The sequence below is a fragment of the Oryctolagus cuniculus genome, chromosome 2 (genome assembly GCF_051225735.1).
Source record: "Oryctolagus cuniculus isolate XC-2025 breed Fujian yellow rabbit chromosome 2, ASM5122573v1, whole genome shotgun sequence".
NCBI lineage: Eukaryota > Metazoa > Chordata > Mammalia > Lagomorpha > Leporidae > Oryctolagus > Oryctolagus cuniculus.
Window position 1 is genome coordinate 13184267 of NC_142868.1, and position 13493 is coordinate 13197759.

The 13493-nt window shown below is 37.8% G+C and overlaps 1 protein-coding gene across 1 annotated transcript in view; it reads right to left on the reverse strand.

Moving 5' to 3' along the window:
• The window catches only part of LCORL (ligand dependent nuclear receptor corepressor like), a 194291-nt gene that overhangs the window by 33231 nt on the left and 147567 nt on the right, over nucleotides 1-13493 (reverse strand). The window contains 1 exon segment of the mRNA XM_070068064.2: nucleotides 3440-3691. Within this exon segment, the coding sequence (XP_069924165.2) occupies nucleotides 3440-3691 (252 nt within the window).

The following is a 13493-nucleotide window of genomic DNA, read 5'->3' on the forward strand; positions in this document are numbered from 1 at the left end:
TTATTTTTGACAGGTAGAGTGGACAGTGAGAGAGACAGAGAGAAAGGTCTTCCTTTACCGTTGGTTCAACCTCCAATGGCTGCTGCGGCCGGCGTACCGTGCTGATCCGAAGCCAGGAGCCAGGTGCTTCTCCTGGTCTCCCATGTGGGTGCAGGGCCCAAGTACTTGGGACATCCTCCACTGCACTCCTGGCACATAGCAGAGAGCTAGACTGGAAGAGGGGCAACCGGGACTAGAACCCGGGGAGCCGGCACCGCAAGGCGGAGGATTAACCTATTGAGCCGTGGCGCCGGCCTTAACTGATTTATACCTGAAGTAAGAATACTGAAATACCATGACAAAATGTCATCTAAAAATCAAAATTATCAAGAATACTATTAACAGATTTATATTCAGTATCATTATTCTTCCCAATCTGAGGGTGCTCACATATGTGTGCATGTTATCTAGAATATCATAACAATTTAAATACTTTACTTCTTTTCTATTCACAGAATCACAGAATCTAGGAACTGCATTATTTACTTTTAAAATGTCATCTATTTCAGCGCTGGTATTGTGGCTAGTGGGTTAAGCTGCCACTGGCAATGCCAGCATCCTATTTGGGTGCTGGTTTGAGTCCTGGCTGCTGCACTTCTGATATAGCTCCCTGCTAATGTGTCCTGGGAAATCAGTGGAAGATGGTTCAAATGCTTGGGTACCTGCCACTCACATGAGAGAAGGAGTTCCTGGCTCCTGGCTTTGGTCAGCCCAGCCCCAGCCACTAAGGCCATTTCAGGAGTAGTTGGAAGATCTCTCCCAGCCTCTCCCTCCCTGTAACTCTTTCAAATATCTGTTTTAAAAAGTCATTCTGCGGCCGGCGCTGTGGCTTACTAGGCTAATCCTCTGCCTTGCGGCGCTGGCACACCGAGTTCTAGTCCCGGTCGGGGCGCTGGATTTTGTCCTGGTTGCCCCTCTTCCAGGCCAGCTCTCTGCTGTGGCCAGGGAGTGCAGTGGAGGATGGCCCAAGTACTTGGGCCCTGCACCCCATGGGAGACCAGGATAAGCACCTGGCTCCTGCCATCGGATCAGCGCGGTGCGCCGGCCGCAGTGCGCCGGCCGTGGCGGCCATTGGAGGGTGAACCAACATCAAAGGAAGACCTTTCTCTCTGTCTCTCTCTCTCACTGTCCACTCTGCCTGTCAAAAAATAAAAAAAAGTCATTCTGGCTATTCTAAACATCTCCAATGATGAGGCAATCATGGAATCATTTCCTGCCTTCCATTTTAAGAAATGCTCTATCCTTAGACATTTTCTTTCTTGTATAGATCTGAAATCTGTTTTTCTCTAACTTCTAGCTAGAGATCCTAATTCTACTCATTGGCTTATTTAGAGACACCTCAGCTCTACTTCAGTGTAATAACTATACAAATATTCACAGTTCACTATCGTATTACTTATAAGTCTTCTCTTTTGTGGTGTAAGGAACAAAAGGTAGAAAATATGGACAGATTAGTGTTTCAGTATATTTTATGAGTTTGCTGCTTTACATGTATTTTTAAATGTTTACTTATTTATTTCAGTTGAAAGACACAGTGACAGGGAGAGAGAGACTCACTTTCCATCTGCTAGTTCACTTCCCAAATGCCTACAACAGCCAGGGATGGACCAGATCAAAGCCAATAAACTAGAACTCCATCAAGGTCTTCCAAGTGGTTAGCAGAGACCCAAGCACTTGAGTCATCACTGCTTTGCCTCCTAGAATGCATTAGCAGAAGTTGGACTGGAAGTGGAGGAGCCAGGACTTGAACCAGTACTCCAATACAGGATGCACGCGGCCCAAGCACAGTTTAACTTGCAGTACGACACCAGCCAGTACTTTATATTTAATTCTCATGTTGTTCTAACACGTTCATTATTACTATGTTCAAACTGCAACTGAGGAAATTAATGTTCTGAAAGGTAAAGTGACTTGTTCATATAACTTAAGAAGCAGTAACTGAACTATAAATCTGCCATATACCAAAGCCTGTGTTAGCCTCTTTCAAACTCTAAACTGCTCCAAAGAAGTAGAGATAAAAGGGAGTACACAAAGCATGAAAAAACAAATAAAAATATTTCTAAAAACATTCTTTCCCATTTCCAGAATGCTATGTACTAATAAGTTTTCCCTTAAGCCTTATAGTATCTTTCACATTTTTTGTTGTATAACTTAATTACCATCTTACTATTTCCACATTAACTCACGTAACACAAAATTACAAAAGCAGGAATTTTCCTCTTTATTTCAGTCCCTCTCAATTTTAATCTGTCTTATACATTTAAAAGATTATTTTCCTACGGCTGGCGCTGTGGCTCAACAGGCTAATCCTCCGCCTTGCGGCGCCGGCACAACGGGTTCTAGTCCCGGTCGGGGCGCCGGATTCTGTCCCGGTTGCCCCTCTTCCAGGCCAGCCCTCTGCTGTGGCCAGGGAGTGCAGTGGAGGATGGCCCAAGTCCTTGGGCCCTGCACCCCATGGGAGACCAGGATAAGCACCTGGCTCCTGCCATCGGATCAGCGCGGTGTGCCAGCCGCAGCGCACCAGCCGCGGCGGCCATTGGAGGGTGAACCAACGGCAAAGGAAGACCTTTCTCTCTGTCTCTCTCTCTCACTGTCCACTCTGCCTGTCAAAAAAAAAAAAAAAAAAAAAAAAGATTATTTTCCTTACACATTGATTACTCTATTTTTTAAAGTTCTAAACTAATTACATTACCTTTTGGGATCAAATTTAAAGTTGGCTTTTTTATGGCTTGAGGACTGACAATACTATTCCTAACTCATAACAAACACCACTTATTCTGCCCTCTTCAGACAAACACATATTTGGCATCTTTCCTAAACTTGAAAGGCTCTTGCCTTTCCTATGGAAAAGTGATGGTTCTTTTTCAATTCAACTCTATTAGGTTAAGTCCATCATGGCCTTCATCATTCAGGCTTAATAAATTTGTCTTTATATAGTTAATTACATGATTGTATTATATCAATCATAAGTACTAACTTTCTTTTCCTAGTTACATCATAAACAACTGGAAGATACTTCATCTATTTCTTTCTATTTTTCACCTAAACACAAAATATATGGATAGCAAGTACTTATTAAAATGTTCTCAGCTATTACGGTAAAAATAAGCCCTTCTTCTAAATGTCTCTTCACTTGAATCCTTTGTTTTTGGTTTGCTTGTTAGGGCTTTCTCATCATACACCTTATTATGAAAAAAGATAAAAGCATCTCAAGTTTCCTTTTTTATAAACATGCAATGTAAAAGTGCTAAATCTATATTCCCTTTGGCATATATTACATAAACAAATTAAAGGTAACATTACTTTTCAAATAAATTCCCCCAAGAACATAAAAATGTACATACATATTTAAGGATATGAAAACATAAAATTATGTATTACACATAAAAAAACCCCTTACCTTGCTGAGTATTTTGTTCTTGCATTCGATTCACAGTGAGGTCTAAGGGGCCTTCCTGTTCTTCCTGAAGGGAGTTTTCAGCTTGATTCATGTGGATACTTTTACATATTAGACTTGGTCCAATTGAACCATTTCTATTCTCTTGAATTTTACCACTTTTTGAAATGTACTCAATTGCAAACTGACGTATCATCTTTTTCATTAATTCCTGAGCAACTAGGGGAATGTTAGGATCACAGTTCTGAGGGAGATCTAGGGAAGAAACAAATATAGTAATCATTTAAAACAAGGAAATGCAAATTATTGATATTTAAATGTATTTTTATTACAAATTAATGATTTCAGAAGTCTTTAGCATTAGTCCAAATAACAAAAGGTTTCTGGGACTCAGCAATAGAAACTTCTTGTGAGTTCAATTAGTTTTTCACACAAAATTGTGGCACTTTTAATCATTTCTCAGAAATAAACACTCTGCCAAAACTAAGATATAAACAATTAGACATAGAGGCAGAACAACTTACTTAGTTATTTAATATTCATTCAAATGTATTCTACTAGATGTTAACACAGTGTATGAACATAAATTATATATTTAAGTAACCAATTTTTAACTTAATATAGATACTAAGTACACATATTAAGTATTTATGAAAACATCTTAAATCATTATTATATATCCATTCAATTCTTAAATTCTGTCAAGTGTGCATTTCATGCCTCAATGTCATCAAGAATTTTTCTCTTCAACTTTTTATATAGAAAAAAATGTGATCAAAAAAATTAAGGAATAGAAAAATGACAAATAATCTTCACCAAGATTTAAGAATTATTTTGTCAATTTGCTCTCCTTTACTCTTTAGAACCACTGAAAGTAAATTGTGGAATTATGATACTTTACTTAATATTTTAGCATGCATCTCCTAAGATTATCCTATAAAACAATAACTTCATTACTGAGCATCTTAAACAATCCTCAATCCCAAAACATGCTGACTACCTACAACTATAATGATAAATAATTCTGTGAGAAACTTGATACAAAAGGTACCAAGGTGTGGAAGAGGTGTGGAAAAGATAGATTATTCTTGAAAAGATAGATTATTCTTAAGCACACTGTATAATAAAGATAGAGTTTTGTTATTGGAGGTAGTGGTAGCTGCTTTCTTACACATATTTCTGGCTTTGTCCCAATCCCTTTCAGAGATACAATAATTGGTAAATTGGGAAGGATGAGAAGGTACACTTGGTTAGGCTCCTCATTTCTTCAACACAGACATGGGCCCACTTTTGATGTACTAGTTTTCTGCTTCTTAAATGCCTAAATTTAACCCAGACTAGTGTTATGTGACTGGGCCTGCTCTGATCTAGGGTTAACTGAGATTGATGGGACTGATCTCCCTAGTTTTATGTTTCAGTATTATTTAGAAACTTGTCTAAGAGATCTAAAGGGAAGTTGTCCAATCAGCATCTATCAAGTTCATGAATATAAAATGAAAACGCTTGAAAAGAATGTTGAAAAACGTTACTTAAAGAGGAGAGGCAACAAACTCAGCCCCCACCACAACCACCATCATGTTTGATGATAAAATATGACCTAAGCTGACTTAAGTAATTTATGGAGAAATGTCAATATATTTGGTCACAGGATTTTATTGCAGACCCACTGGAGATATTATTAATGAACATTATACTATATTTCAAAACAAAAAATTTTTGTATTCTTAAAAATATCCTACAGAAGAGAATTTAGGTTTATAAGATAATCTTTTAGCCATCACTTTTGTTCTTTTTTTTTCTTAAAGATTTATTTTATTTATTTGAAAGAGTTACAGAGAGAGGTAGAGACAGATAGAGAGGTCTTCCATCGGCTGGTTCACTCTCCAGATGGCTGCAACAGCCGGAGCTGCGCCCATCTGAAGCCAGGAGCTTCTTCCAGGTCTCCCACGTGGGTGCAGGGGCCCAAGGACTTGGGCCATCCTCCACTGCTATCCCAGGCCACAGCAGAGAGCCTGATCAGAAGAGGAGCAGCCGGGACTAGAACCGGCACCTATACGGGATGCTAGCATGTCAGACCACAGTGTTGGACTCTGTTCTTTATTTAGAACCTGACAGGAAAAAGGCCCAATTTTTTGTGTGGGGGCACTGGAGGTAAAGACTCAGCTACATGATGGCATTTTAGCCATCTTTATTAACTGAGGCAGTTACATATCTTCTCCATATTTGAGTTTCTCCATTTGGTAAAAGAGAAATAGTAACAGAACTTGGGACATCATAATAGGACTTGCTCACAAAATGTAGGGATTGATTGTAGACAAAATATTTAACTCTATCTGGCATACTAACAGTTCAGTAAATGTTAGCTGTTATCATACTTTATATTGGGGAAGTAACAAGAGAAACAAAAAGATGCAGATTGAGCAGTTAGATTTTATTTAAATTACAAAATAGCAAATAAGTATGTTATTAAGTAGGATGACAGCTTAGAAAATACAAAGAACATAATTTATAAACCTAGGTGATATTTTTCAAACAGATTAAATAGCATTGCCAAAATAAGAATCCCTCTCTCTCTCTCACACACACACACACACACACATCACTTCTTATTACTTCAGGAATCTTTGAAGACTTCTAAGAATGCTCCTCCCTACCTTTCTCCAAAGGAGATGTCCATTTACTTTTTTACTTTTATGTACTTTGGTTAATTACCTTATAATTTATTGACTAAGATCATCATCATTTTATGCATTCAAAATGATTACATTTGCCAAAACAGGAATGAATGCATGATTAGGTTTATGTCATATGATTAGGGCTATATTTTAGGATTCAGTTTAAAATTAAGTTTAAAGCATATTAGATAGCACTACTTTGTTCTTTCTTCATGTACTCCTTTTCCTTCCCTTTTCTGTCATATTGCACAGTCCATTTGTGAGACTGAAGGACTTAACCAAAATAAATAAATAAAAATTTAAAAAGCAAGAGAAAGACAAGGATAATGCTGCTGAGCTGATTATCAGTCAGTGAGCCTTCTAAATACATGTATAAAATGCCATAACTACAAAAAAGGAAATAAAAACTTAAACTCTAGGTCAAGGATTGGAAATTCAAATTTTTACATGGGTTGGGCAAGTAGAAAATATAGTCATCCTCGATATCCAAGGGTTGTACATCCATGGATTCTACCAACACAAATACAGATAAAAATATTTGAAAAATTATATCTGTACTGAACATGTATAGAACTTTGTGTCATTATTCCTTAATACATACAGTATAATATATATTGGGTATAAGTAATCTAGAGATGATTTAAAGTATATATGAGGGTGTGCATAGATTATATGCACTACTACACCATTTATGTCAGACAAGCACATGCTGCTTTGGCATCTGCAGGGGTCTTGGAACAAATTCCCCACGGACACTATACTTTATTAGAAGAAAGAATGTTTATATGCAAACAGGATTTACTGCCCCTAAGAAAACAAACATATTTTGCCTTATCTCTTCATTTTAAAAAGTTAACTAATTAAAAAGTTTAACAAGCTCTGTGGCAGACAGCTTCTAGATGATCCTCAATGATTCTGGCATATCCTGATATTTTATATGCAGCCCACTCCATGTTGTATCATGGGTGTTCTGTGTGAAAATACTGTGGAACTCTGTCACTTTAGAAATAAGGCTATAAAAGAATTAGATTTTCTTAAAGATTTATTTACTTATTTGAAAGTTAGAGTTACACAGAGAAAAAGATAGAGAGAGAGTCTTCCATCTGCTGGTTCACTCCCCAGTAGGCTGCAACAGCCAGAGCTTCATCGATCTGAAGCCAGGAGACAGGAGCTTCTTTTGGGTCTCCCACGTGGGTGCAGGGGCCCATGGACTTGGGCCATCTTCTACTGCTTTCTCAGGCCATAGCAGAGAGCTGGATAGGAAGTGGAGCAGCTGGGACTAGAACCGGCGCCCATATGGGATGCTGACACTGTAGGTAGAGGCTTTACCTGCTATGCCAGAGCGCAGGCTCCAAGAATTAGTACATTTTTTTTTAATTTTTAATTTTTTTTTGACAGGCAGAGTGGACAGTGAAAGAGACAGAGAGAAAGGTCTTCCTTTTACGTTGGTTCACCCCCCAATGGCTGCTGTGGCCAACATACTGCACTGATCCAAAGCCAGGAGCTTCTCCTGGTCTCCCATGCGGGTGCAGAGCCCAAGCACAGTGCCCCGACTGCCCCGACTGGGAGTAGAACCGGGAGTGCTGGCGCCGCAGGCGGAGGATTAGCCTAGTGAGCCATGGCACCAGCCAGAATTAGTATATTTTAGCTTGAACATTGGTGCTTTCATATTATCTCATCTCATTCTTATTCTCCTCTCCCCTCCTATCGCCCTTTCCCTTTTTTCAGTCTTCTCCCCTTCTCTTCACTCATTTGTCCCTCCACCTCTCTCTCTTTACTCACTCTGAAGGAAATCTTAACAATGAAGAGCCACAGAGGTAAGCTCCCAGAGAGAGAGACTGAAGCTTCCTGTGAGTGAACTTAGAAGAACATCTTTCAGGTCAACCAAATCTCAAATGACTGGAGCCTCAGCTGAACCCTTTACTGCCATCTCATGAGAAACCAAATCATCCAGCTGAGCCACCCTCTAATTCCTGACCTGGAGAACATGAATGAGAGATAATAAACGCTTGTTGTTTTACTACTAAATTTTGAAGGTAGTTTGTTAGACAGTAATAAATACAGATGTTGGTACATGTTAATGGGATACTGCTGTCATAAAAACTCAAACTGCTCATGTGGCTTGTAAATCAGGTAGTGGGTTTTGTTGTTGTTGTTGTTGTTGTTTCTAAAAAACTACTTTGTTGAAATATAGTATATATACCATGAAAATGCATATAAGTGTACAGATAAATGAGTTTTTGGTCCTCTGATCACATTCATAACTAACATCCAAATTAAGAACAAAACATTACTAGTGGGGCTGGCACTGTAGCATAGTGAATAAAACTGCCACCTATGGCGCCAGCATACCAGATGGGCACGGTTTCAAGTTCCTGCTGATCCAGTTCCAATCTGGCTTTCTGTTAACATGCCTGGGAAAAGCAGTGGAAGATGTCCCAAGTTCTTAGGACCCTGCACCTTTTGTGGAAAACTAGAATGAAATTCCTGCTTTTGGCCTGGCCCAGCTCTGACCATTGCAGCCCTTTGGGGAGTGAGTCAGCAAACAGAAGATCTCTCTTTGCCTCTCCAACCCTGTAACTCTGCCTTTCAAATAAATATTTTTTTAAATTGTTAATACCCCAAGAGTCCTCCCTATTTCCCCTTCTCCACTTCCTTTTTTTTTTTTTATTGGTAATGTGGAAGAGCATATTGTCATCTATGTGATGTGATTCACTGAAGCAATATTTATAACTATATGCCAAATGAGATGACATCTACACAATTTCTATACTCTCTGTAAGAGAAAACTTGATATATGTCTATTTAGGTCTGAGTTTTTTCACTTAATATAATGATCTCCAATTGCATACATTTTGCTGCAAATTCCAGGATTTCTTTCTTTTTTATCGCTGAGTAATATTCCATCATGTATATACCACATTTTCTTTATTCAATCATCAGTTAATGGGCATCTATCAAGGTTGATTCCATGTTATCTATTGTGAATTGTGAAGCCATAAACATGAGAGGGCAGGTAATTCTTTCATATGTTGATTTCATTTCTTTTGATATATTCCCAGGAGTGAGATAGCTGGGTCATCTGGTTGACCTACAGTTTTCTGAGGCATTTCCATACTATCTTCTATAATGGTTGTATTAGTTTGCATTCCCAACAACAATGGATTAGTGTATCTTTTCCCCCACTTCCTCACCAGCATCATTAATGCTTTTTTTTTGTTTTTTTTTTGTTTGTTTTTGTTTTTTGTTTGTTTGTTTTGTTTTTTTTTTTTTTTTTTTTTTTTGACAGGCAGAGTGGACAGTGAGAGAGAGAGACAGAGAGAAAGGTCTTCCTTTGCCGTTGGTTCACCCTCCAATGGCCGCCACGGCCGGCGCGCTGCGGCCGGCGCACCGCGCTGATCCGATGGCAGGAGCCAGGAGCCAGGTGCTTTTCCTGGTCTCCCATGGGGTGCAGGGCCCAAGCACCTGGGCCATCCTCCACTGCACTCCCTGGCCACAGCAGAGGGCTGGCCTGGAAGAGGGGCAACCGGGACAGAATCCGGCGCCCCGACCAGGACTAGAACCCGGTGTGCCGGCGCCGCTAGGCGGAGGATTAGCCTAGTGAGCCGCGGCGCCGGCCAATGCTTTTTTATTTTTGGATGATAGGCATCCTAATTGGGATGAGGTGAAACTACATTGTGGTTTTTATTTGCATTTCCTTGATGGCTGGTGATCCTAAATGTTTTTTATGTGTTTGTTGGCCATTTATATTTCATCCTTTAAAAAAATGCCTGTTAGTACCCTTTCCTCATTTTTTAATCTGGATTGTTTTATTGTTGTTGTGTTTTTTGAGTTGCTTATATATTCTGGATATTAATCATTTATTGGATGCACAGTTTGCAAATATATTTTCCCACCTGTCAGTTGCCTCTTCGCTTTGATTGTTTCCTCTACAATGCAGAAACCTTTTAGCCTGATGTAATCCCCTTTGTCTATTTTTGCTTTTATTGCTTGTGCTTCTGGGGTCTTATCCAAGATGTCTGCTTATTTGTTGAACTCTATTTAATGTGGGTTAATCTTGATTATAAAGTTAAGTGAAAATAGATCTTTGTAAAAAATGAGAATAGGAAAGGGAGGAGGAAGAAAGGTGGGAGAGTAGGATGGGAAGAATCACTATGTTCCTAAATTTGTATATATGAAATGCATGAAGTTTGTATACCTTATAAAAGGTTTCTAGGTTAATAATATCAACAGTTTGAGAATAAAATACATTGTAATTATAAAAAAAGGAAAAAAGAAACCTCTAGCTGAGAAAGAACTTATAAAATCAGTCCCATTCAAAATAGCTATAAAAAAATTAAAATAACTTGATATAAACTTAATCAAGAATATGAAACATCTCTACAATGAAAGTTACAAATCATTAATGAAAGAAATACAAGACACCAAATAAGTGGAAAAATATTCCATATTCATGGATTTTTAAGAAATAATGTCATCAAAAGTCCATACTACCCAAAGCAATTTATGGATTCAATGTGATCCTAATCAAAATACGAAGAACATTCTTCACAAATCTAGAAAAAAAATCCTAAAATACATTAGGAAACACGAAGAAACTGTATAGCCAAAGCAATCTTAAACATTAAAAACAAAGCCAGAATCATTATAAAACCAGATTTCAGGACAGAGCTGTTAATAATCAGCTCAGCCTGGTTTTGACACAAAAATAGACATGTAGCCCAATGAAACAGAATAGAAACTTCAAAATCTACACATTTACAAACAACTCAACTTTGACAAATAAGCCAAAATCATTCTGGAAAATCGGATTTCCACATACAGAAGTTTGAAATATGACCCCTAACTTACAATCTATGTAAAAGTCAACTCACAATGGATCAAGGATCTAAACTGAAGGTAGGTTTTGAGGATGGTATTAATTAAAGCCTAAAGTAATATGAAGAAGCTGTTCAGTCTTTGAGGCTGTAGAGTGAATACTAGCAGGAAAAAGAGGTAAATGTTATTGGAAACCGGAGGAAAGAACTGGCAGAAATTTTTAAAACACTGCTGCCTGCACTAACTGGGAAAATTAAAACTCTGCAAAATGAAGAGAGTGATCTCTCTCGGAAGTTTCTAAGCAAAATGTAGACAATGCTCACTGCTTTCTTCTTGCTGATTAAATAAATACAAACAGAAAGAGATAAACTACATTAAGGACTGTTAAGATTTTAGGTCTTCAATGTTTTTGAAAATTCTCAGAGAGCATATAAAGATTAAAATTATGTCTGCAAAAAACTGAAGAAAGGAAGAGAGGGAAAGGAAGAAGAGAGTTTGGGTGGAGGGAAGTGTGGTTGTCTTCTTGGAACTGTACCTATGGAACACATGAAATTTGTTCTCTTTATATGTGCTGTGGTGTAGTATACTAAACCTCTGCCTAAGGCACCAGTTCCTGACCCAGCTGCTCTTTCCATTCAGCATTCTGCTTATGGCCTGGGAAAGTAGTAGAAGGTGGCTCAAGTGCTTGGCCCCTGCACCCGCGTGGGAGACCTGGAAGAAGGTCCTAGCTCCTGGCTTTGGATGGGCCCAGCTCCAGCTGTTGCAGCCATTAGGGGAGTGAACCAATGGATGAAAGACCTTTCTCTCTGTTCTCTCTATGTCTGTAACTCTACCTCTCAAATAAATAAAAAAACCTATTTTTATATTTTTTTAAAAAGAAAAGACTCAAGACAATAAATGAAGATTCTAACCCCCACCCCCCAAAAAAAGTGATGATTGAGCAAAAACCAAATAAGAGAAACGGCACCAAAAACATGCTTCAGAAAGCTGGTTGGTTTTCTTCAAATTTGATACTGTTAATGTTGTAGATCTCCAGTGAGTAAATTTGTTTTGTTTATTCAGATTTGGAAGTGAGCTTAGGGGTGGTAGTGTTATTCCATTAAGCCAAAAAAACCTGTAAATCAACCTAAGACTTACAGGCATTTAGGCAGTCTACTCAAGAAAACACTTGCATCTCAGTAAGGACAGCAAGCTATGTGAAATTTTAAATTGCCCTGTCCCATCCTCCTTCCCCAACAAATACAGAGCCCACATGACAAAGACTGAGAATCTAATGGCACTTAAGAAACCTCTATCCAAATACCCAAATGAAAAAAGGGTTCTCACCCTAGGAATTTAATATAAACTAAAAGAAAATGAACACACAACATACCATAGGGTATAAGATGCAGCAAAAGCAAATTTTAAAGACAAATCTTTAGTTATAAACACCTATGATATCGATGGAATATGACTAAAATACATAAACTGCATAATATATAAAGTGTTTGCCCAAATACAATACCCTTTGATAATTAAAAAAAAAACAACAAGTTAGGAGTAGAAGGAGACTTTCTCAACTTGAGGAAGGGTATTTACAAAAACTTCACAGGTAATATCACACTGGTAGAGAAGAAAAACTTTTCCTCTAAGATAAGGAATAAGATGAGGATATATGTTACTGACATTTCTATTCAGGATTGTAATTACAGTGTTCTAACCAGAGCAATTAGACTCTATTATCCCCTCCCTCAAATATATTCAGACAGGAAAGGAACAGTGAAACTATCTCTCTGTGCAGACAACATAATCTTGTTTCTATACATTTCAAAGGAATCTGTACACAAAAATATTACACTAAAATTAAATTCAAAAAGTTACAGATATAAAATCAATATACAGGAATAAATTTTATTTTTATAGACTGGCACAAAATCACATTTACAACAGTATAACATACAGAGAGAGGAACAGATTTTTAAAAGTTAAAAATATCTGTATAATAAGTTACAACATAAAGATTTAAAAGTGAAACACATCTTTTTTTCATAATTTAAAGATATAATATGGCTAAGATGGCAATACTCCTCAGATTGACCAACATATTCAACAAAGCCATAGCATAATCTCTAGTGGCATTCTGTAGAAGCAAGCTGGTCCTAAAATTCCTATGGAAGTATCGCAGAAATCAATGAAAAAAAATCAACTGCTTTTGCTGTTGGAGGATTAGCACTTCTTGATTTCAAAACTTACTATAATGTATAAGGAAGACCAGCTGTTTTTGGCATAGAAGTACACATGCAAATGATTTGAGTAGATATTTCTCTAAAAAAGACATTCTGGATGGCTATGAAATACATGACAAGATGATTAACACAATCAATCACTAGTGAAATGAAAATCCAAACGAGAGAGATAAAATTTCACACCTGGTAGGATCATTATGATAAAAAATAAAGTATTGGTGAGGATGTGGAGAAATCAGAAGCCTCATACAATCCTGGTGGGAATGTAAAATGGTACAGCCACTTCAGAAAACAGATAATTTCTCAAAACTGTAAAACAGAATTATTTATATGAGCCAG